The 27,527-nt window shown below is 43.7% G+C and overlaps 1 protein-coding gene across 1 annotated transcript; it reads right to left on the bottom strand.

The window, feature by feature from the left end:
* Positions 1 to 14,826: 14,826 nt before the first annotated feature.
* cavin4a (caveolae associated protein 4a) lies at positions 14,827 to 26,900 on the bottom strand. Its single transcript, XM_039815669.1, has 2 exons — positions 26,251 to 26,900; positions 14,827 to 15,890 (listed from the first exon to the last, which is right to left on the bottom strand). The coding sequence occupies exons 1-2, from the start codon at positions 26,656 to 26,658 to the stop codon at positions 15,294 to 15,296; spliced, it is 1,005 nt and encodes a 334-aa protein (XP_039671603.1). The 5' UTR covers positions 26,659 to 26,900; the 3' UTR covers positions 14,827 to 15,293.
* Positions 26,901 to 27,527: the final 627 nt, after the last annotated feature.

Here is a 27,527-nt window from a genome sequence, read left to right as displayed (position 1 = left end):
TTCAGAAATGTCAACAGATGAGCTCATCAGCGAGCACGGGGCAAAGAGCCCACGTTAACACAGGCGCGCACCTACATAATAAGCTGTTTTAAATTTAAAATTTTCAATGCCTTATCGCGCGGGTATAAATCCTCTAAAACGCACGGGCGTCAGATTGGTTTGAAATGTGCTGGGGACAGAGACGCATTCGGAAATGCATTTTCAGAAGTGCTGGGTACAATGACGCATTTCATGGTTTGAAAGACGCTGTCCTGTAGCTTACTAATGTAACTGAATAAAAATGTATACAAAAATGTGGTGATGTCCGACACGTTTTATGAAGAAGAAAGCTTTGACAAAGTAACGAGTCCCATTTGGCAAACACATGCCACCGACCCCTTCACCGACCCAGAACGTTTCCAGATGTTACAGTTGCTGTTGCAGGGTTGTGAACAGAGAAGGGAGCAGCAGAGCGGCTGTGTCTGTGCCTGCCCTGCAGGGATAGTAGAGATTTTTGTGGATTTCGGGAACTCATATTTTATTTTCACCAAAATATTCCATTCCATACATACAACACAATTTTACATTTTTACCTTACACTTACACACATTTAAAGCTGCTACAAAATACACACATAAACAATTAAAAAACTAAAAAAATACAAGAAGACAAGAACAAAAGTTTACTTTTCTTATTGCATTAGCAAACTCATTACAGGGCTCCATCTCTTTATAAATGTGGGTCTTTGTAGCCATATTGCATATGTAATTTGTTCCATCTCATACAGTTCCCATACTTTTTTAAGCCATTCTAGTTTCAACCATCTTATCGTGATACACTTAATAGCAGCCCCTAAGAGTATTTGTAACAGATAGATTTTTGGCTCTTCCCCCAAAACCTTCTGAGGAGAAGGTCTGAGGAGATCAGGACCCACTTTGCAGTTATTTGTGGTGGATTTTTGTGGATTTGTTGGCATCTGTCGCCCAAGAATTATATGTGTTATGAACTTTTTTTTTTTTAACTAAATTGAGCTTGAGGTTTTCAAAAAAAGTGGTCGGTACAAAATGACTTGGGTTTGACGATCTGATAGGTACGCGTACCCACCGAAATCGACACCTATGTATATACGACTTAAATCATCGTATGGTTTAGAGGACTTAGGGCCCTATCTTGCACTCAGCGCAATTGGCTTTGTACACCGACGCATGTATCATTCCTATTTTGCACCCGACGCACAGCGGACTTTTCCCTCCACAGACTCACGTCGGTAAATTAGGGAATGTATTTGGACTCCCGGGGGCGGTTCAGCGAAAAGAGGAGGCGTGTTCAGGCGCAAACGGTCCCTGGTGCTATTTTGCAGTTTCAGAAAACAATTCCACCACTGACCAGGAAAAACCTGGTATAAAGTCAGTAGTACGTTATTCAGATGCTATTTTAGGGGCGCATGCTTGGCCATAATATAGCGTGAAAAAGAGAAATATTACTGAAAATGCGCTTCATGTGTTTGGATAGATCAGCAGGCACTTTACAGTACAGTCCTCAAAAAGTCCCAGCATTCTTTGTGGCTTGTTGTGTTTTACACAACGTTTCCATGAATCATGGATGTGTTGATGACATAAATGAGGAAATATTAGAGGACTTAAGGAGACGTGATGTTGAACTACGGCGGGATTGGACACTCGATGTGCTCCTGGTGGAGCGGGTGGACGGAGATGGAGTGGGGGGAGGAGATGGAGTGGGGGGAGGAGGAAGGGGCACAACAGGTACTGGTGGTGCGTTTGGAGGCCCAGACTTGAGGAGATGCACCCGAGGGGCTGCAGCAACATCGCCACCCGGCCAAGACAGGCATTTATTACGTTGCCGCATCCCGGACAGCTCCCGCTGGCGTGCGCCAAGCAAATCTGCCGTTATGATAGCAATCCGCCATGGAACAATACGCCTGCTCTTAAAGGGAATGTGAGATGACGCTCTGATTTGTTATTTTCACGTTACGCCCAAACCACACCTAGCTACTTCAGACCAACCCATTTTAGATTTGCGTCGGGCGCAAGAGTCATTTATCCCGCCAGTATCATAGCAACAGCGGCCGAGATCTGCCCACAAAGCTACTTGCGTTTCACGTTTGATACTTGCGTTTCAGATCGTTAAAATAGGGCCCTTGATGTGTTCTTCCTGTGGTTGTGTGCTCAAAGCTTTTCTGTAGCAACATTCAGGTGCGCTCCAAATGAAATGTTTTTCATTTTAAAAACACACAGCTTCCACTCTGCAATCAAACTGTTTCACTGACAAGACAAAAATATTCTGAAAGTATGATAAATGCTTAGAAATGTCTCAAATATGGAGGATGCGTGCAAGTTAAACACGTCCACCTGCTGCCTTTGTGTGGAGGCCAAAAAACCTCCGTAAACAAACTGCAGTAAACGCTGCTTTCATCATCACTCGGTGGTTTAAATTGTTCATCTGTTCATTTAATCCTTCCTCCTGTTGGGGAAGCTTTGACAAATTCAAACTTTCCAATCAGTGTGGGACAAATCCAGAACGGCTGTGAAAGAGTTATGGAGATTAAAGTGCTCATTTTATGCTCATTTTCAGGTTCGTAACTGTCTTTTGAGGTTGCACCAGAATAGGTTTACATGGTTTCATTTTTCAAAAAACAACATATTTTTGTTGTACTGCACATTGCTGCAGCTCCTCTTTTCACCCTGTGTTCAGATCTCTGTTTTAGCTACAGAATGAGACATCTCACTGCTGTAACATCTTTGTTGGAAGTCGCACATGCCCAGTAGCTAGGTAAGGACTACATGAGCTAGCTAGCTGTTTCTCCAACTTCGGCCTGTACAAGGCAGGATTAGCCGGGAGACTTCTTCTAAACGAGGGCGCAATTCCGACTTTGCGTGGAATCCCTGCAGAACAGGGACATGGAAGTAGTTCTTTTGTAGATTATGGTGAACTAGTGTGTGTTGCAGCAGTGTTTTGCCATTGAAAACGAGGGGGTTAACCACTAGCATGGTTTAGCCCGCTCATTTCGGCTAGTGATGTAGACGTCCCTGCAGATTTTGAACAGCTCACCCGGTGACCACTAAGGTCTATATAAAAGAGACTTCAGATACAGTATTAGGGGACCACTAAGGCCTATATAAAAGAGACTTCAGATACAGTATTAGGGGACCACTAAGGTCTATATAAAAGAGACTTCAGATACAGTATTAGGGGACCACTAAGGTCTATATAAAAGAGACTTCAGATACAGTATTAGGGGACCACTAAGGTCTATATAAAAGAGACTTCAGATACAGTATTAGGGGACCACTAAGGTCTATATAAAAGAGACTTCAGATACAGTATTAGGGGACCACTAAGGTCTATATAAAAGAGACTTCAGATACAGTATTAGGGGACCACTAAGGTCTATATAAAAGAGACTTCAGATACAGTATTAGGGGACCACTAAGGTCTATATAAAAGGGACTTCAGATACAGTAGACTGAAGGCAAGACACATTCAGAAACCATATCTCACTCAAAACAGCATGGATGTTTTTTTTCAAAGTTTGTATGCGTATGGAAACACCAGAGACACAAAATAACACCCCAAATCCCAGAAAAAGTGATTTTTTTCATAATATGGGCACTTTAATACCTTAAGAATGTGTTGTTCCTTCAGTATATATGGAGATGAAATTAACTTGAGTTCAGTCGATTCGTTATTCTCTGCATGAGACAGTTGGCCTAAAGAGAAAACAACATACGCACACAGCTGTAATAAAAACAATAAGTCATATCTATAAGTCCTCAGAGGCGCTCTCCGAACTCCACTGATTTTCCACACAGCAGTTTCCAGGTGCTGTGGAGTACTGCGTAATTATGTGAAACGAGCTGTGGAAAGCCTTTAGTGTCCCCTGAGGGAGCTGTGTGAAGTCTGGTAAATGCAGTGGCTTATCTAAGGTAGGGCCACGAAAGCTACGAAAAGTAAGGCACTATTATTCGTATGTATTCCACGTATTTATTGCTGTCAGCAGCACACTGACTGCTGCTGTCTATGAGCGTGAAGGGAAGAGGTCGGGGGGGATGTTTGGCTCCTAAAAACACAGGGCTTTCGGGGAGGGGGCAGGGGGTGATTATAAAGTTGTGTTCTCGTATACAGGCGGCCGCCGTCTTGGGAGCTACTGTCTTTTTAATAAACTGTCTGTACACTTACAATGTTCACTATGCTTATGGTTAACATTTAGGGACCCTCATTATGCTACCATTGAAGTGTGGTGATATTTTGAGCCTTTTTAGTGGTATATATTGTTTTTACTTTCCCTGTACCCCGAATACTAGCGTTGTAAGCTAATCAGCAGTCAGCACTAGCTTGTTTCAAGCTACAAACACATTCGATTAGCATGAAAACATGTTTCAGAGAGCGACAGAGTGGGTACACATCTGTTATTAACCCCTAGGTTCGTTTTGCGCCGGAATTGTCCTTTAACCGCATCCTACGCTCTTAATGTAAATGTAATTCAGCTGGCATTATCTTTTTGCATTACGCTGCTGTTGAAAATAAGTAGCTTTACAAATGCTATTTCAGGTAGACAGGGTTGACTTCTCCAACGCCGACACTGCAGAAAATGCAGCATGTTTTTCAAACTCTCTCAGTCCCTTGTCTTCTATACTTTGACTTTGATAGCTCTTTTTTCGTGGTCTTGTAGCTGTCACAGTGGACAAAGAAGAAAACAGTACTACACCTCGACAGACCACAGTCTTGGCTTAACACGGATGATTTTTAAAAGAAGAAATTGGATTGGATTGGATTGTAACTGAAACTTTCCAGGTGACAAATGGAGTCAAACACACAAAAGAACAGAATCCAGTGCAGCAAATTCACTCCCGCTCTGCGCAACGAAATGTAAATGTAAACCTGTGAGAGTGTAAATTCGTGTTACGCTTGCTGAAAGAAGAGCTTTGACAAGTCAATCTCAGAGCAACGGAGACCCCTCAGGAAACATCTGCAGGTTATTCAAGTGTTTCTGGCACAGACGTCAACGCCAAAGTGTTCCCAGACTGTAAGAGAAGATGAAAACGTGTTAATGAAACCTTGTGTCGTCTTCTCCTTCTCTGCACTGGAACCACCCGAGGCCGTTTCTTTTTCTACAGATTGCTTTAAAGAACTCCATTGTGCTCAGCTAATGCATAACAAACAGATGGAGCTGAACACACTCGCTCCAGAGTGGCATCTCTATCTCTTTCTCGCTGCCGCTCTCTGAAATAAATCTAAATTATGGTTTCTGGCGTCAGCGCAGAAGAAACACTGCAGACCAACACAGTCATCATGTGGCTGAACGAGGGGAAATTAAGAGACTTTCCCTACCCTCGAGAGACGCCCGTAAGGCCTCCTGCACGCTGGCTGCGTGGCGTGAGCGCGGCGTTTCTGTTGCGTGTCAGTTGCGTGGCGGCCACGTGGCGTTTTCTATGTCTTTGCACACCAGGAACGTGTCTGACGCGGCGCTGCTACGTGATTTGGATCACCCTTGTTCGGGGAGAGAATTGTGGAAATGTACTGCCCTCAAGCAGTAGTATACTTCATGTTAAACATAAATATATTCTGATTTGATTACAGTTACAATTTAAATGACATTTATATCAGCATTTATGTCAAAACCTCGAGACTTTCAAACATCAACATGTCATGTATTAATATGTATTCATGTCTAAACGACATATAAACATCTTTTCCTATTCTATTTTGCCTGGAAACGCTTCCAACACGCTTGCGTGTCGCGTGAAAAATAGGCAGTGCACGCTCTAAGCTGTTAACATGGGAGCTGAAATAAAAACGGACACGCCACGCAGCTGACACGTTCGCGCCACGCAGCCAGTGTGCGGGAGGCCTTGGTCGTTTGTTCAAGCAGCAATTGCGACCTTCATTTCCAGTGGCGGCGCCCAGTAGTGGCTCCAGTCATTTTGACAGGAGCAAAGCAGGAAGTAAGGTGTCAAAGTATAAGAGCGCCAAGTTCCGTGTAAGAGGACGAACAGGACTTTCATCCTGGGTCAAAATGAAATGGCGAGTTTTTTTAACTTAATTAAGAAACGCAGCTACATCACGTTCTGCCTCACGTGTGTAAACGGAAGAAAGTAAAGTCTGATTTTTAACCCAAACCACCATCTTTTTCTAAACTTAACTAAGTAGTTTTGGTGCTGCACAAGACGATTGTGATTGTTTTAAAGAAATGCAAACAACCCAGAATGCATCTGTGGTGTAGCCAGACGTTACCAGAGACGGTTTAGAACTGAGATGCCCCCAACTCGAGCTAGTTTCCTGTATCTGTGTCCCGTGGGCTCCGCCACGGCCACGCCTCTTTAGGAGACTAGCGACATGTCCTGAGTGTTTGATTCCAACGGGAGAAGTGAACGTGAACACAGATTATGAGCAATTCTTTCGCCCCATAGTCACCAAAGTAGATATTTGAGCCATATCTCACAAGCCACATCTCTCCAGAACATTCTGACACTAAAATGGCATTTTTCAGGACCAGGGGCGTAGGCAGTAATGGGCCAGGGCGGCACTGGCCCGCCCACTTTACTCACTGGCCCGTCCAGCCAAGTTTGATCAAAATACGTTTTGTTATGAAAAATATTCAAATATATGCAAAAAAGAAATAATAACAGGACTAGCTAGTTGTGTGTGTTTAATGTGTATTTTCTTCTGATTAAAACCAAACTGTTTAAACCAAACAATCAAACAATTAGATCAAACGCCTTCAGGAACGTAGTTGGTTGCTATGGTAACAACAGGCAGACTCTCCGGGCTGCCTTCAGCAGCTAACGTTAGCTAGCTGGCTGTTTAGACAACGTAGCTAGCTACCACGGATGTGTTAAGCAATGCACTGTTAAAAGTTACCGTGACAACAATGGCTTCTCTTTAAAGTGGTATGGACAGTTTTCTCGGATGGAATCCAGTGGAAATAAGGACGAGCTTTTCTGCAGCATGTGCAGACATTTCCCCAGCAGAGCTGACAGCCAATCAGAGAGAGAGGAGGCCCTCACACAGGTAACATTAAGTCAAACGTCTTTCACGCTTCTTGTGTTATTAATTAAGTAACCTAGCTAACCTAGTAACCTTCCTATTTTAGTAAGAAATTGTGAATTTGTGTTTTGCCCACATTAAATAAGAAGATAACTTCTCTGTGAGTGACCTAGTTTTGAGTTTTCTTTGATCCTGTCACTGCCGTGGACTTAATACACTGTCTAAGATTTGGCACCTGGCTGGCCACTTCTCATTATATCTTTCATAATTCAAACAATGCTTGGCTGGAAGTTTTCATTCTTTGATTTTCTTTTACTGCTGGTAGCCATTTGCTGCTCATGATCTGACCGTAGTCCTGAAGCAACAATGCTGTTGCATTGTTACATGTGTGATTTCTGTCTGATGGAGGCTATTCTATGTCCTGCAGTATGTAAACACCTTCTCTGCTGTGTGGGTTCATGTTTAGTTGCCACTTTGTGCAATAAAAGGGTTAATTTTATAACAGTGCTGTGCAGAGCCAAAGCTGCTGTTTCTGCCGGTGCAAATATATTTTAGCCTGAATATGTTACAATCTACAGTTTTTATCTATATTGTTGTGTACAAACTTTTTAGACGGAGCTTTGTTGGTTGAGCATGTCGGAGACAGTACTGTTATTGCCGTTGTAATGCAGTATGTTGGAAGGTAAAATCAGTTTTTTTCAGTTAGTCCTTTTTGCTACTTCGTCTTTTTGAAAATGGCCCACCCACTTTTGTACTGGCCCGCCCAAAATACTATTTTTGCCTACGCCCCTGCTCAGGACCGAACTGTCGCGAGATCTGGCGACACAGAGAAGCTAACGTCAGCTAACGTTGGTGAACGCCCTAACAACACTAATCTCCGCGATGCTAAATATGTCTTCTAGCTGTGTAAATATCTAACGTTTTCAATAGAACATATTCATAAATGATTGAAATATAACTTTTCATTCATCCACATGACGTTCACTACACTTTCAAACGAGGCCACGCCCCCTTTAGGAGACAGGAAGTGTGGACCATTTCATACCGCTGGCGATGCTTGAAATGTGCTATCCAGGGCCAGCCCTAGACTTTTGGGGGCCCTCAGCAGGACCACTGCACAGGACCAATTTGTGTATTGTAAATATTAGTTTAAGCACTAATAATGTACAAATACGCATTTAAAGACTAATGTGAGACCTGTTAGCAGCAACACTATCTTTAAATAGACCGGCTCTGTTATGAGCTCTATTGTGGGACATTTCAAGCACTCTTGGGGGCCCCCTCTGGTAGCCACAGGGCCCTAAGCAGCCGCTTAGTTCGCTTATGGGTCGGGCCGGCTCTGGCGCTATCTTTAGTATAAAGGATCCTTTTTTGGGGGGGGCATGTCTGCCTTTATTTGATAGGAAAGCTGAGATATGAAAGGGGAGAGAAAGGGGGGAAGACATGCAGGAAAACCGTCACAGGTCGGATTTGAACCGTGGACCCTTCTGCGTCGAGGCATAAGCCTCTGAATATGTGCGCCCGCTCTACCGACTGAGCTAACCTGGCCCCGTATTAAGGATCTTTGACCTTACTCCACAGCGCTGTGGAGAACCTGAAGCATAAACACAGACACTACTTCTTCTAGGACTACTTAGATCTTTCAGAATACTGCTCTGGAGACGTCTCTTTTGGACTCAGCTTGCAGATAATTTGATTTGCTGCTCGGACCACAGAGCGCCTTTCATCCTCCCTCATCTCTACGAGGTTTATGTTGCAGCTGGTCGGTTTGATTGGACTCCTTGAGGAAATATGACCCCACCCTGTGTTTGTTTCAGGGTTGATAAATTGACAAACGGCCGCGGAGTTCTCCGGCCAGACAAGAAGACGAGTCCAACTGTGAATTCCCTCCGGAGCGAAAGCAGAATGATTGACATTTCATTTAGACGCTGAGGCCGGGGCGGAGAAGCCAATCTGCGGGACTCTGCTGACTCAGTTAGGTGATTGTGTTTTTGCTCTAGCCGACATCACGTTAATTTAAGCGGCAGATGAATGAGATCAGGGGGAGATAGCGACAGAGTGGAGAGATGATCTGAGCCTCTGGCGCCGTTGGGGGGGGGACACAGTTTGAGATGCTAGTGATACAACCAGGCGTCTGTGAAAAGATAAGGAAGAATCAAAGGGTCAGACCTTGACGGAAATGATAATTATAATTAAAGTTATATAAATGATAACAGTCAGTGCTACTTTATTGTCCAGTATTTAGCTAATGGAGTAGGATTAAGTTATAATTTAAACAGGATCTATACTGTAAAGTCTGTAAAGAGATTAATGACAATTTGATTAGGTATGATTGAGAATGTAGTTTTGTCTTTTTGTGGTTTTATTTAGTATGGCTTTGGGCAGGACGCTGAGAACACCAAGGCAGAACAGGTCGAAGAAGAAAGAATCAATCAATGGTCTAATTAACAAGCTCACAGTCGGCCAAGCGAAGGAAGTCCAAAACAAGCAAACAAATCCAGAGGAGAGAGAGGCAGATATCGATAGTGAACTAGGGGGTTTTTGCTGCCTCAGAATGGTGCTTTTGGGGGTGGGGTTGGGCATTACTGGTCCGCATACAGAAAAGGCAATGAGTCTGTGTTACCTTATTTGAGAGAGAGAGAGAGGTGTTAACCTTAGATAAAACAAAGTGGTAGAGCGAGCTGGAGAAAGAAACAGAGAGAGAGAGAGAGATATAGGGGGAGAGGGAGAGAGAGAGATGCTAACGTTGGATAAAACAAAGTGGTGGAGCGACCTAGAGAAAGAACAGAGAGAGAGAGAGGGAGAGAGAGAGAGATGCTAATGTTGGATAAAACAAAGTGGTGGAGCGACCAAGAGAAAGAACAGAGAGAGAGAGAGAGAGGGAGAGAGAGGGAGAGAGAGAGGTGCTAACGTTAGATAAAACAAAGTGGAGCGAGTTAGATTAAGAACAGAGAGAGAGAGAGAGAGAGAGAGAGGCGCTAACCTTAGATAAAACGAAGTGGTGGAGCGAGCTGGAGAAAGAACAGAGAGAGACAGAGAGAGAGAGAGAGAGAGAGAGAGAGAGAGGTGCTAACGTTAGATAAAACAAAGTGGTGGAGTGACCTAGAGAAAGAACAGAGAGAGAGAGAGAGAGAGAGAGAGAGAGAGAGAGAGAGAGAGAGAGAGAGAGAGAGAGAGAGAGAGCGGTGCTAACGTTAGATAAAAGAAAGTGGTGGAGCGAGCAACGGGCATGGCCATTGGTCGCCTGGTATACGCCTGGCTGGGTCATATGAGGAGGCATCAATCATTTTCATTTTGGCCACATACACAATATCAGCGAGCGGCAACATAATACAACACAGAAGTTCTCCATGGTGCACTGAAGAGGAGGGAACACATGGCCTCCTGCACATTTTGCAACAGAACTATCCTCTGTCTTGACTGTCTCTCATTTGGACTCGGACTGGTCTTGAAGTTGGACTCGACAAAGGTGGTCTTGACTACAGCATTGCTTCCACCAAGTTTAATGAAAATCAGGCCTGTAGTTTTCTGTAATCCTGCAGACAGACAAACAAAAAAAAACAGACAAACGGAACCGAAAACATAACAATTTTGGCGGAAGGTAATACAAATAAAAACACCAAAAACTTTAATCCCAACGTACAAGTTCATTACGGTTTCATGAGAACTTTATTTATACAAAAACAGAATGATTAACGTCCGGTGCTGCTTATAAAGTACAGGCCAAAACAACAACAACAGGTCCTCAATCAGCTGTTTCTTTTCATTGTGAAATGTTAAAACTGGATCGAGATGATTGTAAAAATGACAACGAAATACAACAAACTGAGCTGTAATCGAAAATGACAAAAAGGAGAAATATATGCAGTAGATGAAACCTTGTTCAGAGTGTATTTCTCAGAATTAGACACTGTGCTAATATATCGCAGCACTATGAATAGAGTTAAGCTGCTACAGGAGATGTGAGGAGTATCTGAACATCCTGATATAATCCTGATGAAAGCTGTAACCTCACTAAGCACTGAACTTCAAAAGAAACTATGAATATCAAGCAGCAAAAACTGGACAAAAAAAAACTAAAACATTCATACGCCAAAAATCCAGCAGTGCTCAAAAAGCTTTGAAGCCGCCAACACCTCGTCTCTGAGCGCCTGAAATCCACTACGTTCACTTCCAGAAGAGTAATTACAGTCTAAAATACAACAATTTCAAGCTTTGTATCAGGACTAGTTATAAGGGACCGTGTTGCTATAAAGTTCATGCAAAGCTTTTATTAGTTTCATCACTGGCTGCTCAATCAATGGTGCCTATGTTCCACAGCCCTATGTTCATACAGCCCTATGTTCATACAGCCCTATGTTCATACAGCCCTATGGTCCCACAGCCCTATGTTCCCACAGCCCTATGTTCACACAGCTCTATGTTCATACAGTCCTATGTTCATACAGCCCTATGTTCATACAGCCCTATGTTCATACAGTCCTATGTTCATACAGCCCTATGTTCATAATTAGTCCCACAGCCCTATGGTCACACAGCCCTATGTTCCCACAGCCCTATGTTCATACAGCCCTATGGTCCCACAGCCCTATGTTCACACAGCCCTATGTTCCCACGTTTCTAAATTTTTTTTTTCAAAATTAGGCCCTATGTTCCCACATTTCCTTTTTCATAAATTTGTATCAGGTTTTATCCCCCTAACCCTAAAAAAATGTTGTGGGAGGATAGGGCTTACATTAAAGGGAAATGTAGGAACACAAGACCTAATTTTGAAAATGTCCTACAAATGTGGGAACAATTGGGCTGTGGGAACATAGGGCTGTGGGAACATAAGGCTGTGGGAACATAAGGCTGTGGGACCATTGGGCTGTGGGAACATAGGGCTGTGGGAACATAAGGCTGTGGGACCATTGGGCTGTGGGACCATTGGGCTGTGGGAACATAGGGCTGTTGGACCATTGGGCTGTGGGAACATAGGACTGTGATACCATTGGATTGTGGGACCATTGGGCTGTGGGAACATAGGGCTGTGGGACCATAGGGCTGTGGGAACATAGGGCTGTGATACCATTGGGCTGTGGGAACATAGGGCTGTGATACCATTGGGCTGTGGGACCATAGGGCTGTGGGAACATAGGGCTGGGGGAACATAGGGCTGTGGCACCATTGGGCTGTGGGAACATAGGGCTGTGGGACCATAGGGCTGTGGGACCATAGGGCTGTGGGAACATAAGGCTGTGGGAACATAGGGCTGTGGGAACATAGGGCTGTGGGACCATTGGGCTGTGGGAACATAGGGCTGTGGGACCATTGGGCTGTGGGAACATAGGGCTGTGGGAACATAGGGCTGTGGGACCATTGGGCTGTATGAACATAGGGCTGTGGGACCATTGGGCTGTGGGAACATAGGGCTGTGGGAACATAGGGCTGTGGGACCAGTGGGCTGTATGAACATAGGGCTGTGGGACCATTGGGCTGTGGGAACATAGGGCTGTGGGAACATAGGGCTGTGGGACCATTGGGCTGAGCCCGCTAAATCATACTTAAAGCTGCAGCCAGGGTCAGTCTGGGAGCTGGAAAAACCAAACTCTGGTCAGGCCAATCACATCGTGTATAAAGTCGGTGGGCAGGGCTTAACATAATGACGGCAGAGTTGCGACGGTTACGCGTGCATTGGGTCTGGCTTGTCAGGCTAAAAGATACCAACTGTCAGGATGAATTTTGGGGGAAACATGTTTAAAATGTATGAAGGAGACTTATTGTTTTGCCACTATTTGTTGGTGAAAAAAGGCACGAAATACTGTCAGTTTTTGTTTAAGAAGTTCAATTTTAATTTCATTATTGCACATATAAAAATATATGTTTTGAGACCAGGGGACTTGAAGCAACTGCTTATCTCACTGCCTATGTTTCTTCAGTAGTTGTGAATAAATAAATTAAATAAAGCAACCACAGCCGCAGCTTCTGTGTGGACTGTAAATCATGTTGGTGGGACAGATACGACCCTCAACACTGACTGGATCAGGTAAAAAATGGCAATTAAATGTGATTAACACCTGTATAATTGAGGTAACTACACTGTAATTTAATGCACATTTCGTACCTGCTAACTATATTTCCCACCCCCATGACAAGACTTCATCATACCTAAACGACAGGGCTAGGTCGAACACCAATGACTTCCAAAATTACATGTATAACCGTTAACGTTGTGAAAAGGCCTCATGGTGGCCTTCTCTTAAAGGTGACCTGTTTAACGTAACGGTTGCCGTTTTAAACAGAGTTAGCGTTGTGAAACGGAACTACTTAAATGTAGGCAACAAAAATACTTAGTTAGGTTTAGGCAACAAAAAATACTGGTTAGGGTTAGGAAAGAAATCATAGATTGGGTTCAAATATACTGAACAAAATTATAAACCCAACACTTCTGTTGTTGCCCTCATTTTTCATGAGCTGAACAAAGATCTAATACTTTTTCTATGTACACAAAAGGCCTATTTCTCTCAAATATTGTTCACAAATCTGTCTAATAATAATCCATCCACCTCACAGGTGTGGCGTATCAAGATGCTGATTAGACGGCAGGATTATTGCACAGGTGTGCCTTAGGCTGGACACAATAAAAGGCCACTCTAGGTTAGGGTTAGGGTTCATCCGTGAAGAGAACACCTCTCCAAAGTGCCAGACGCCAGGTCGAGAGAGAGAGAGAGAGAGAGAGAGAGAGAGAGAGAGAGAGAGAGAGAGAGAGAGAGAGAGAGAGAGAGAGAGAGAGGGAAGGAGAGAGAGATGAACTCTAACACCGGTCACCGTTCTCCTTGGTGAAAATATTGTTTGTTTGATCTATTCACCACCCTGACCTTCCTTCCTACGCGGATTTTGGGGCTCTTATACTCCACACCATGCTTCCTCATTTGTTCCTTGGATTGCCAGGCCCTCAGGCAGAGCACTCAGACTTGCAGCCAATTCTTTTTCCCAATGGCCACCTACAGTATTGCAATGAAAAATCTCCCTGTGGCCCAAAAAGGATTTTGCCTGTAGGCCACCATTGTAAAAGAGACGTCGGTAAAACTGCTGCCAGGACACCTCCAACTGCAAACAAGGTTGGTTATGACTCTTGCTATGCAGTTGATTTTTTTATATTTGAAAAACGTTCCCTCAAGCCGAGAAAAGCGATTTAAAAACATGTGACATCACCACAATGTAAAGTCTCTGGGCCAGCGGCAGAAACTTTTCTGCACATATTCACTGGGATGCATATCACAAAAGTAAGAAGCTTAGAAACCTTTTAGGCGTACGTGCCAGGCGAGCAGCTCCACTGAACTAAATATAGGAACCATTTTGGGATCCGGTATCCAGTTCATATAATACATCCATGGTTTGCTCCCGCGATAATTATTACAGCCACCAGAGGTCTCTGCTAAACAACAAACGTAAATATGGGTTGTTATAATCGACCTATACGGCCGCTTTTTTGGAGTGGAAAAGTCTGCTTCATTACCAACTTTCTGGCCCTGAACTTTTAATTTAGTTCATTTATTCCACATGTAATGAATGCTGGGTAATGAAGTCCCAAATCTTAGTGGAAATTCTTCGCCTGGTGCAGCTTTAATGTCTATCTAAGCGATCACTTTTTTAAGCACCTCAAAGTTAACTTTATCTCCTTCCTACTATTTTGCAAACAGAAACCAGTCTGCCGTTGAATCCATGTTATTTTTTTTTCATTACCAGGCGTCTCAGAGACCAGCTGAGTCCTGCACCGACCAAATTTCGACTCCCCAGTGTTGGCATTATATTATATATTATATGTACATCCAGATAAAAGATCAATTCACAAACTTCAGATCAACATTCATCATCCTTTATCAACCGTTTCTTTTCCTTCAAGCCATCTGGTGCCACCATGGTGACCAATCCCAACACAACCCCGGTAACAATCTCACATCTCTGACATTTTTGGGACTCACAAATTAGTCAACAAATTCTAAAACTGCGTTTGTTTCTTAGTGCATTTGAAATAAAGATTCGCACATTCATGTCAAGTTGTTTAAATTATATAATTGTTGAAAATGTCAACAGACAAAATCTGACAGAGTGACTTTAATCAACACCCTGAAATAGATTTGATAAATAACCAGTTCGGATGAGTTTTTGGTGTCAGTACTGATTCTTCCGTTTGAATAAATCCTAGCGAATAAAAATAAAAAATGTCCATCAATGTTGACCAATCACAGACCCTCTCTCTAAATCCTCGGCATTACGAGCTTTCCGCGGCGTCCCGCCTCCTCTTCATGTCTGATCTGACGTCTGATCTACTTCCTGTAATCCTCGTCTTCTATCCGGGTGGCGCCGGCTTCCTCCACTGGCCCTTCTCTCTTGGTTTCCATCGCGACCTCGGTGTAGGCGAGCGGCTTCTCCTCGGCCGGAGCGTCGATGTGGAGCTCGGCCTCGGCCTCCGCTCCGGCCTCGGCGCCCTCCTGGCCCTCGGCGACGGCTCTCTCCTTCTTCAGCTTGATGCGGAAGGTCTCTCTGGTTGGAGCTTTCTTGGCGATGTTCTCCTTCAGCCGCTCACCGGACTGCTTCAGTCGCTCGCCAGCTTGGTGCATCTTTTCCCTCCGCTCGTTGGGCATGACCTTCTCTCCCAGGTTGTGGAACTTGGTGCCCAGGTTGCCTTTAGTTTTGCTCATCTTCTCCTTGGAGAAGGCGGCCTTCAGGCTCTCTGTGCTCTTCACGACTGATTTCTTGATGCGGGCGGCCCGCGAGGGGTCGGCCTCCTCCACGCTCAGGTACTCCTCGTCGGAGGAGAGGTCTGCAGGGACATCGTAGGAGTCGGGCTCAATCTCCAGCCCGTCCAGGCCGGATCCTTTGGAAGACTTAGTGACGGCCACAGATGGGATCTCGGTCTCACCCTGCAGAGAGGAACAAATAAAGGACACAAACAGTCAGGGCAACAGATTAACTGGTCCAGAGAGAAACAACCTAGACAGTAAGGAGAATAAAACCATCAGACCATCAGACCCAGGTATGCACCTCCCATTATTAGTCTGGATCAATGGAAGTCTATTTCAGGGACTAAACCTGACACTGAGATGAAACACAGACACAGAGATGAAACTGAAATTCATCTGAAGAGAGAAGATGATTTAAAACACTTGAGTTCTGCTTGATTTCTAGGGGGCTTTTTACACCTGCTTTATTTAGTTTGGTTGAATCGCACTAGAGTTCATTTCCCCATTTGGTGCGGTGGGTTTGGGCAGGTGTAAACGCAGCAATCTCACTCCAATGCACACCAAAAAGTGGACCAAACAAGCGTACCGAGACCTCCTGGAAGAATTGGTTTCGGTACCATTTCAAACTTACTCTGGAGCGGTTCGTTTGTCGGGAGAATGTGATCCGACATAACTGCTGGAAAAACAGCGCGTTTTTGGACTAAACCAGCGGCCGTACACAAACAGTGTGGTGTGAAAAGGGATCAATCGGCTAATAAATGCTACAATGTATTATTTTTTTGCCCTTGGTCCATACCAAAAGAACTGAACTACAGATATACAGCACCCTCAATCTCGGCACAGTTTCGTCTGCATCTGATTTTCTCTTTAAAGATTATATCCCATTGATTAGTTAATAAAATATCACACTGCACATGTTGGCGTTTACTTCCATATGGACCTAACACTGTATGGGACACACAGACATGAAACCGATATCCGCCTTCTCATCTGTCTCTTCGATCCGTTAACGGATTAATAGTCATGTTGCTCGTTGATGCAGGTCGAGATAGAAAACATGATATTCCTCCTGAGAGAGAGTCGGCAGCCTCTGAAAACACTGGCATCTTCATGAGATCAAGTTTTCCTATTTTTACAGATGAGGAGTAAGTGAGACTCGTTCAAACAGGAAGCTGCAGGCAGCAACACAAGATGGACGCCAATAATAATGGTTTTAGCTGTGGGGCAATACTTTTATTTTCAAACAGGATACAAACGACCTATGTGGGCGTTTTCCGGGGTAGGACAGTCTCTTAATTTCCCCTCGTTTAGGCAGATCTGTGATTCTGAAAGACAAGATAACTGTGTTAGTCTGCAAAGTTTGAATGCAGGACTTTAGCGTTACGTTTAGCTGAACCTTCAGTGTAAATAAAGATATTGCGAGGTCGGTAAACACAGATACTTAACCTGACTATCTCAGCACGGACAAAATGTGAAATGTGTTTAGTTTCCCTATGACCTTGGCAGGATAAGTAGCAGTGTCTGTTCAACGTACGTCCTGACCCAGAGCGTCAAAAAGTGACACCAAGAGTCCCGACCAAGCGCGTTTAGATCTAATGCTAAAGGAAACTTTTAGCGTCAACAACAAATGCCAAAGGCACCTGACCAAGTGTCCGTATTTGACGCGATGGGAGTGAGAATGTGTTCAGAGTTTAAAATATCTTTCTATTGTTAAAGGTCCCATGACATGGTGCTCTTTGGATGCATTTATATAGACCTTAGTGGTCCCCTAATACTGTATCTGAAGTCTCTTTTATATAGACCTTAGTGGTCCCCTAATACTGTATCTGAAGTCTCTTTTATATAGACCTTAGTAGTCCCCTAAAACTGTATCTGAAGTCTATTTTATATAGGCCTTAGTGGTCCCCTAATACTGTATTTGAAGCCTCTTTTATATAGACCTTAGTGGTCCCCTAATACTGTATCTGAAGTCTCTTTCCCGAAATTCAGCCTTGGTGCAGAATTACAGCCACTAGAGCCAGTCCCACAATGAGCTTTCCTTAGGATGTGCCATTTCTGTGTCTGTAGCTATTGAGGAAGAGAGAGGGGGGGGCAAGGTGGAGGGTGGGGGTGTGGCCTTGACCAACTGCCACTTTTCTCGTTTGAAAGCCATGATGTCTCTCTCTCATGGGTGGGCCAGATTCTCTGAGCGGGCAAATCAGAGAAAGGGGAGGTAACCTTGCTCCTTATGACCTCATAAGGAGAAGATTCCTGATTGGCCCATCTGAGCTTTAATTTTCTCAAAGGCAGAGCAGGATACCCAGGGCTCGGTTTACACCTATCACCATTTCTAGCCACTGGGGGACCATAGGCAGGCTGGGGGAACTCATATTAATGTTAAAAAACCTCATGAAGTTAAATTTTCATGCCATGGGACCTTTAAACGTCCATGGAGAGAGTCTTTTCTCTCTCTCTCTCTCTCTCTCTCCCCATCTTCTCTTCTTCTATCACCATTTGACGTTATTAATACATGACTCGACCCACATTCCCTGCCGGTGTAATTGTTGTGTCACTCTCAGTGTCCGGACGCGCTCTGATGACTCCTCCCTGATTAATGAGTGTGATCGTTGCAGGTGGCCGCGGTTTAATTAGGATTAATTAGCTTTCACATCCAAAGTCACCTGTAGGGCGCAGCAGGCGGAGCAGGTCCGGGAGGAGGGTTTGTTTAAATCAGCCAACAAAGAAACATTCAGAAACATCGAGGAACAGATGACTGTCCTGCTTGGCATGTATTTAAAAAAACGAGGACATTTAAAAAAAAAAAAGATGTGTCACAGTATTACCTCCACCACTCAACCTGGCTCCTTACCAGGACGCAAATTTACCAATCCTACTATGGCCATGCCAACACCTGCCCTTCAATCACTACTATTGGCCAGGCGTCCATGCTTGCGCAAGGTAACGCAACCCCATTTGAACAGGTCCTATCCCCTGACCAATCGGCTATCCTAACCTTAAAGGAATATGCCACCGTTTGTTGAAATAGTTCTTATCACGGTCTCCCCTGGCTGTAGATAGGTGGGCCAACGCATTTTTTGTCTCAGTGCAAGTAATTACGTTGTTTTTTTGTCTTTTGTCGCCTCACTTTTACTCACAACATGCTAACCGGCAACATAGGATTCCATTCACTACGCTAAGCTAACTAGCGGTGGCGCTGCCAGTGTTGCACCGGACTAAAACAGTGCATGCACAAAAAATGTGTTGGCCCACCTATCTACAGCTAGGGGAGACCGTGATAAGCCCTATTTCAACAAACGGTGGCGTTAATAATGGTCGTAATCGCTGCTTGAACAAACGACTTAAGGGGAGCGTTTTTCGGGGAAGGACAGTCACCAAACTCAACTCAGAGAAGGGGATAAAAAACTGTCATCTAAAAAGTAAATAAAGCTGTCAGACAACACAATAAAAGTACAATATTTACCTCTGAGATGTAAAAGTATAAAGGAGCAGAAAATGAAAAAAAAAATGCTTAAAGGTCCCATGGCATGAAAATGTCACTTTATGAGGTTGTTTAACATTAATATGAGTTCCCCCAGCCTGCCTATGGTCCCCCAGTGGCTAGAAATGGTGATAGGTGTAAACCGAGCCCTGGGTATCCTGCTCTGCCTTTGAGAAAATGAAAGCTCAGATGGACCAATCAGGAATCTTCTCCTTATGAGGTCATAAGGAGCAAGGTTACCTCCCCTTTCTCTGATTTGCCCGCTCAGAGAATTTGGCCCCCCCATGAGAGAGAGAGAGACATCATGGCTTTCAAACGAGCAGAGTGGCAGTTGGTCAAGTCCGGAGTTGTGAACAGCAGCCGAGGCAGAGAGAGAGAGAGAGAGAGAGAGACATTTATCTTTTTCTTATTACCACCCCGGCCTTCATTATTCAGCCTCTGGCGACGAGCGTCTCTAACCAGCCGCCTGTTGCTTCCTGGGTAAATGACCGCAGCTGAAGCTCTATATTAGGACATGGACGGAGGCCTCAGAATAACCGACAGCGCATCAGTCATGAGGAAACTCAACACTGCGACTGTCTCCTCTGCAGGCGGGACGGAGAGAAAGCCAGACTGAGTTAAACATGGACTCAGAGAACAGAAATACAAAGACAGAGGTAGTTGTCAGAGGTAGAAGTAGCTGTTGTATATTTGGAGACGCGTGCCACCCTGCGGTGACTAAACCAGAGACTGTTCAGAACCGAGACACCCCCGACTCAGAGTAGTTTCCTGTATCTGTGTCACGTGGGCTCCGCCACGGCCACGCCTCTTTAGGACAGTTTCTTATGCTACGTTTACACGTGGCCGGCTATTTTCATAAATGGACATTTCAACCTCTGATTTTCAAAAATAACATCGTGCACAGCTGTCAGTTTTCAGAAAAGTGTTTGTTTAAACGTACCCGTGTATATATTATATGCCGTCAATGCAGCCAAGAGCACGCTAGACCTGTAGGTGGCGGTGTAACGAGAAGCTCAAGCCCACGTTAGCCAATCAGAATCCAGACAATAGCAACAACAGCAACCGATCACTTCCTCTTTCTCTTTCTCGGCTGCCTAAACCTCCGTTTGTCTCAGTTTACGTCCAAACGTGCAAACGAAGATTTCAAAAATCTCCACTCTGGCCGGAGTTTTTAGAAAGACTCGGTTTCAGAGGAGAATTCTCCGTTTGCGTGTAAACGAAGGGCACAAACGAAGGGAAATGTCTCCGTTTGTAAAAAATAACCACGTACGTGTAAACATGGTCTTAGGTGTTTTAAGGGGCGGTCCTTGCAGCAGAAGGTCCGGATGATTGACACCCTATCTGTCTCTGTCTCTGTCTCTCTCCTTCTCTCTCTCTCTCTCTCTCTCCTTCTCTCTCTCTCCTTCTCTCTCTCTCCTTCTCTCCCTCTCTCTCTCTCTCTCTCTCTCTCTCTCTCTCTCTCTCTCTCTCTCTCTCTCTGCCCTGTCAGACTCTGATTCTGGTTGACAGCAGTTTGCTGGCAGAGAGGATGAATGCTGCGATCCCAGAATAGATCTCTGTGTCACGGAGCCACAGCAGCTGTTAGCAGCACATAGCGGCCCAGTTACTATTCTCAAGTCTGGACGTTAACGAGAATGACATCTCCCTCTGATTACTGACGGCTGAATGTATATATATATATGTATATGTGTGTGTGTGTATAATGTGCAGAGCCAAACGTGAAGACGAGTGTTTGTCTAAGGCAGTGGTTCTCAAACTTCTTTCAATAATGTACCTCCCATTTGAATTGTGTTTTTAAGCCAAGTACCCCCTGACTAGCGATAGATTTACTTAACATTAAAAAAACTGCAAAAAACATTAAAAAGTGGGTAGAAAGAATGAAGTAAGGCAAGAATAGGTGGAAAATAGTATAAAAAACTTAGAAAAAAGTGACAAAAACGTTGTAAAAAGCGACAGACTTGTATAAAAAAAACACAGTAGAAAGAAGGAAGTAAGTGAAAAAAACCTTGAAAAGGGCGCAATTGTTTTTTGAAAGTGACAAAAACTTCGACAAACTTGGGGAAAAAAAGAAGACAGTAGAAAAAAGAAAGGAAGGAAGGAAGGAAGGCTAGAACAGGTCAAAAATAGTGACAAAAAGCGTCAAAAACTTAAAAAAAATGACAAACTTCAAAAACTGCAACAAAAGCGCACACGTACCCCTGCAGTCCCATTTGAGAAACACTGGTCTAAGAGATAAAAGCCTCAGGAATTACTAAAAATGCAATTAACATTTTAATTCTATTTCTAGTTCTAGTTCTAGTCTGACTCTTTCTGATTGAACTTTTTCGGACCAAAGCTGCTCTTGTTCAGCCTGCAGCACACCGCACAGAGAGTCTTTGATCACCGTTAAAAATCCTCAGAGAAGCGTCTGTTTTTCGGTCCAGCTGCTTCCCCGAGCACGCCAATTGTATGGCATCATAAAGTCTGTCCATCTCCGTGACAACGTACGGCCTCCTCAATCAACACGAGGGCTTCAAAGTGTTCTCGCTGTCTTTGCATGTTGAGAGGACAAATCACACGCTCTGTTTGGAGATAAGACACCTTGTTTAATCTGTAAAAAAGTAGCCTAACATGTTTCTTTTTTTTTATGATTACTTTCCTTTGCTCTCTTTCTTCCCTCTTTATTTTCTCCCCTCATTTAATATTTTTCTTCTGTCCCTTTTTCATAGACTACATGTTTATTATTTTCTATTTTCTATAATATGCCACCTATCGTTGGATTATTTCAGGAAACCCAACATGCCAAGTCCCCCTCAGTTTATTTTGACTTAGTGTTTTGTAACTGTACCATTGTTGTTGTTTTCTTACATGTGCTAAATTAATAAATCATATATTATTATATTTTAACCCTTCACGTTAAGAGACGACTCAACGGCAGGTCCATACACACTTTTCGTGAATGTGTTAACTGGCACGCGACATGTAACAATCTAACATCTAATGTAGCAACAATCCACACGACTAACTTTATGCTTCATAGCTAAATCTGTGAGGCGTGCGTGCGTTTGGACATGATCTTGGTAAGCAATTTGATAACACTGTAGTAAATATTTTCAGTGCATCAAAGAGCGTGCTGGTTAAGATGCCAGCTAATCCAGCACAAATTAATGCATAAAAAGTTACCAAAATGAAATACAAAATGAAGGAAAAACTGCAAAAAGGTCAAATTTTTGTAAAAAAAAAAAAAGAACCCCCTTCCACTAGGCTGGCTATGGGCATGAACAGTGGTGTGAAACTTCCAGCTTATTACCTCATGCTATGTAAGTTGAGACAATGGTACCCAGGTGTCATTCAGGTCACTGTCCAACATAACCCTTATAAACCCTTTCCAGGCAGAGGAGTAATTTCTTTGCCTTATCATAAGACAACATAGACCTTTTTCACATGTTGACATGTCATAGTAGGAAAAGCACAGGTGTATTCAAAACCATTAATAATGGCTGCATTCCACTTAGGAGAGGCCCTGGTATTAAACCATTACTGATGGCTGCATTCCACTTAGGAGAGGCCCTGGTATTAAACCATTACTGATGGCTGCATTCCACTTAGGAGAGACCCTGGTATTAAACCATCAATGATGGCTGCATTCCACTTAGGAGAGGTCCTGGTATTAAACCATCAATGATGGCTGCATTCCACTTAGGAGAGGTCCTGGTATTAAACCATTACTGATGGCTGCATTCCACTTAGGAGAGACCCTGGTATTAAACCATTAATGATGGCTGCATTCCACTTAGGAGAGGTCCTGGTATTAAACCATTACTGATGGCTGCATTCCACTTAGGAGAGGTCCTGGTATTAAACCATTACTGATGGCTGCATTCCACTTAGGAGAGACCCTGGTATTAAACCATTAATGATGGCTGCATTCCACTTAGGAGAGGTCCTGGTATTAAACCATTAATGATGGCTGCATTCCACTTAGGAGAGGTCCTGGTATTAAACCATTACTGATGGCTGCATTCCACTTAGGAGAGACCCTGGTATTAAACCATTAATGATGGCTGCATTCCACTTAGGAGAGGTCCTGGTATTAAAGCATCAATGATGGCTGCATTCCACTTAGGAGAGGTCCTGGTATTAAACCATTACTGATGGCTGCATTCCACTTAGGAGAGACCCTGGTATTAAACCATTAATGATGGCTGCATTCCACTTAGGAGAGGTCCTGGTATTAAACCATTAATGATGGCTGCATTCCACTTAGGAGAGACCCTGGTATTAAACCATTACTGATGGCTGCATTCCACTTAGGAGAGGTCCTGGTATTAAACCATTACTGATGGCTGCATTCCACTTAGGAGAGGTCCTGGTATTAAACCATTAATGATGGCTGCATTCCACTTAGGAGAGGTCCTGGTATTAAACCATTACTGATGGCTGCATTCCACTTAGGAGAGGTCCTGGTATTAAACCATTAATAATGGCTGCATTCCACTTAGGAGAGGCCCTGGTATTGTGCATGCTGACTCACTGAAATATCTTACTTAGCTATCGTTAAGGTTATCAATTACAGCTGTGCTTTTCCTACTATGACAAGTCAAAATGTCTGCTGTGAAAAAGGTCTATATTCTCACTCCCACCGCGTAAAATACGGACACTTGGGCATGTGTCTTTGGTGTTGTTATTGACGCTAAAGGTCCCCTTTAGCGCCATATCTAAATATCTGGGTCAGGACTCTTGGCGTCACTTTAGGCGTGGTGGGTAGGGATGTAAGTTTAACTGCCATGCAGCACAACAACAGGACAGGTTTAGGAAAAGATGGTGGGTGGGGTTACAAAATGAACGTTTCAGTGAGACGAGAATAGGACATGAACCCCCGGTCTCTTACTACTTTCTACTGTTGTCGTTCTTAATGCTATGTCATCTTAAAAACGGTTCCCTACAGCGCTCTTCACAAGTAAAAAATGATCAGTTCACTACTTTCATTGAATTTGGGTGTTTTATTAAATTATATATCATTTGAAAAATGTTTTATAAAAGAACGTTGAAAAAAACCCAACGAAAAGAAAAACGACAACAGAAAACAAACTTTAATTTTAAATTTTGACCCATTAAAATAAAAAGTTGCATGACCGAAGGGAAGACAACACAAGGGTTAACGCACCATACGTGCATTCCATACAAAACGCTGAATAGTGCTTTAAGCGTCCGTATATTACGCGTTGGGAATGTGAAAGGGTTGGATAAGACTTCTACTCACCCTGCCAAGGATCATAGAGAAACTAAACACATTGCACATTTTGTCTGTGCTGAGATAGTTCGGTTAAGTATCTGTGTTTACAGCCCTCGCATCGATAACACATCGTGGTTAAACTGCACTGCCTGCCTAAATTCTTTCCTCAATTGAGTGTTCATTAAATGCTTCTGTGTAATTCATCAAGGTCTCCCGAACCTTCTTCATGTAAGTGAAATGAGCTCTGCTGCTCCTGAGTTTTTCCTTAACAAAGAGGAATATTTGTTCACGCAAATGTGATTTTTAGACAATCAATGCGTGATTTCAGATTAACGATAACAGGCGAATCATCCTGTTTTCACCTAATCTGATTGAGGTTGTTTGCACTTTGCATGAGAGCGTGCCCTCTCAACATAACGAGGAAGCTTTTCTATAAATTGTCAGTGTTTCAGAGTCGAGGGCTCTTCAGCGTTGAATTTAAAGCACTCTTCATTTTCTTCACATCCCCATTCACCCCTGTCACTGTGTCCACCGCTTAATGAATTGAGTCAGAGCTCATTACAGTTAAGATCTGGCACACAGAGTTCATGCTGCCTGATTTAATGAATTCTACTTTTCCTTTTTATACTTAACTTAATTATGCTCCAGTTGCTCTTAAAAGGAAACCTGGACCGAACACTGGAGCTGCCCTGCCACAGAATCCAATGACTGCATCATTGTGTCCAATGACTGCATCTTGCATTTTCAGATTATTATTTGAGTTTTAAAAGTGGTCTTTCTTAAACTGTCCTGACTGAGAGTCCTCACTAAAAGCCCCAATAACAATTTTCTCAATCAGCGTTTTCACTGCGAGCGATATTTTCCTGATAAAGCACACAACTTTCTGCCAAAGTTGCAAACAATCGTGTTTATCGACCCAATCAAAATGCTTGTTTCCAATAACTTCCGGGTAGAAACCTCCAGCGTCCCCACTGGTCACATCTTCACTTCTGTTCAATCTTTAGAAACCCAGAAACACCGACCATCTCGACATCTTGAACAGCAACAAATTTGAAACACTAAAACCAGTGGTGTAGTCTACGTGATACGCAGGTGTACGCAGTATACCCACTAAGAAAGCTCCAGGATTTCCATATACCCACTTAGAAATGAGCAATGACATGCAACAACATACTTTCTATTATAGTTTTGATATATTTTGAATTGTCATCTGTTTTTTTTCTTCACATAGGCTAAATAAAGGGATTTCCGTTGTAAATTGGTGCAAAAAAGTGTATTTGAATACAGGAAATGAAGTCTTTGACGCTCAAGAAATCAACACCTAGACCTCCCCTTATGATATGCCCGCCCCCTCCCCCCCCACACACACACACATTAGACTACATCACTGACTAAAACCCACAAATGCATTTATGCATTTATACCATTAATAATTATTTGACAAAATTGTTGTGACTGACTGATCGATTAATTGAGTAACAAATTAAAAAATACTTCTTAAAGTTATTTGTGTCAATCGATAACTGTATAATTGTATCAATTATAACTCTCTGCAGTTTAGAAAGCCAGAAACAAAACCCATCTCCATTTTCCATCTTCATCCAACTATTTTTGATATCACTTATTCTTTAAAAAATTGAAGACTTTGAGTAGTGTAATGTGTTTTTTCTTTGTTTTTGATTAATTGTGTCAATGTGATATTGTAAATTGTATTGTCCCAATAATAGACTGCAGGACCCCAGGAAGAAAAGCTTCTAGCTCACGCTGAAGCTAATGGGGATCCAAATAAAACAGACCAACAAACAAATCTTGCCATCTTGAACACTTTGATCCGAGCCTGGGCTTACCTGGTAGATGACGACGCGGAACTTGTTGCGGGTGAGCAGCTCGTCCTGCGTGGTTTCCACCTTCTTGACGCGAACGTTTTGTTTCTCGACGCGCGCCCGGACCTCCTTGACGTTGGCGCTGACCTTGCGAGTCTTCTGCAGGAGCTTCTCCACCGTGCCGCTGGTGTCCGTGTGGTCCTTGGCCAGCTTCATGACGTCGCCCTGGATGGTCTTGATGTTGGTCTCCAGGTCCAGCTGACGCTCCTCCATGCGCTGCTGGCAGGACTGCACATTGTCGATGATGCCGGCCACGCGCTCCAGCAGAGACAGGATGGTCAGGGCGCTGATGGGGTTCCCATCAGCGTCCTCTACGCCGATGATCTCCAGCTTCTCCTGTACGCCCGCCGTACGATACTTGTGCTGATCCATTGCAGGGTTTCGATGACTAGGAGATGTTTCCCTTTGAATTTGCTTGAAACTTAATTAAAAAGTTACTAAGTGTGTTTCAGTTTGGGGAAAGGGGACCAGGACCAGTGGACTCGCCAGCAAGGAGACCGGAAAGTGGCAACACCCAACCGATGTGACCAAACTCAGGTCTGGGGACAGGAGAGAGGCGAAACTCCACCTACCCCTTTTTAAAAAGGCTTCAGGATCCAAAGGGAATCTGAATTCAGCCCTCATCAGGATGTAGGCCAGGCGTAAACTCAGAGGGGAGCGGCAATGCTCACACAACCACCCCCCTGACTAAAAATAAAAAATCTTTGTAAGGTGACACTCTGACATTTTGGGAAGTGGCAAAGCAGAGGGTGATGGAAACCCCCCGACCAAGTCCTGCTCTGCTTTGTTACAGCCAAACACCGATTCATAATTTTCCGTTATTTGCGCGTGGGTTTTTTAGGCTAGCAGCTGTGCAACATGTTCATCAACAGCAGCTTAGGAGTCATTCTGCAACACTGCAGAGACCAATGCAAAGACGCCACAGTTGTCTAGTGTGATTACACAGTGCTGGAATGTTTTTTGGGGGGGGATTAAACATCGCAGCGCTGCCCTTTTTACTTTCCCCTGGGCAGAAGAGTACAAACATTGACTGTGACTGAGATCTAAAGCCCTGACAGTTTCAGAGCGCGGAGGAGTGTCAAAGTGACTAACACCCACTGATCTGAACAGCGACTGCACAGAAAGATTGAGCCTGATGTGTGCTAAGTGCAGTAGGCTATTAAAAAGGCAGTCAAAAGCTAAAATAGCAAACATGATCAAAACAACAATAAAAACCGGTAATCGTGAAAAAAAAAAAAAAA

Source organism: Perca fluviatilis, chromosome 11 (assembly GCF_010015445.1).
Source record: "Perca fluviatilis chromosome 11, GENO_Pfluv_1.0, whole genome shotgun sequence".
Classification (NCBI taxonomy): domain Eukaryota; kingdom Metazoa; phylum Chordata; class Actinopteri; order Perciformes; family Percidae; genus Perca; species Perca fluviatilis.
This window is presented reverse-complemented; position numbering and strand designations above follow the sequence as displayed.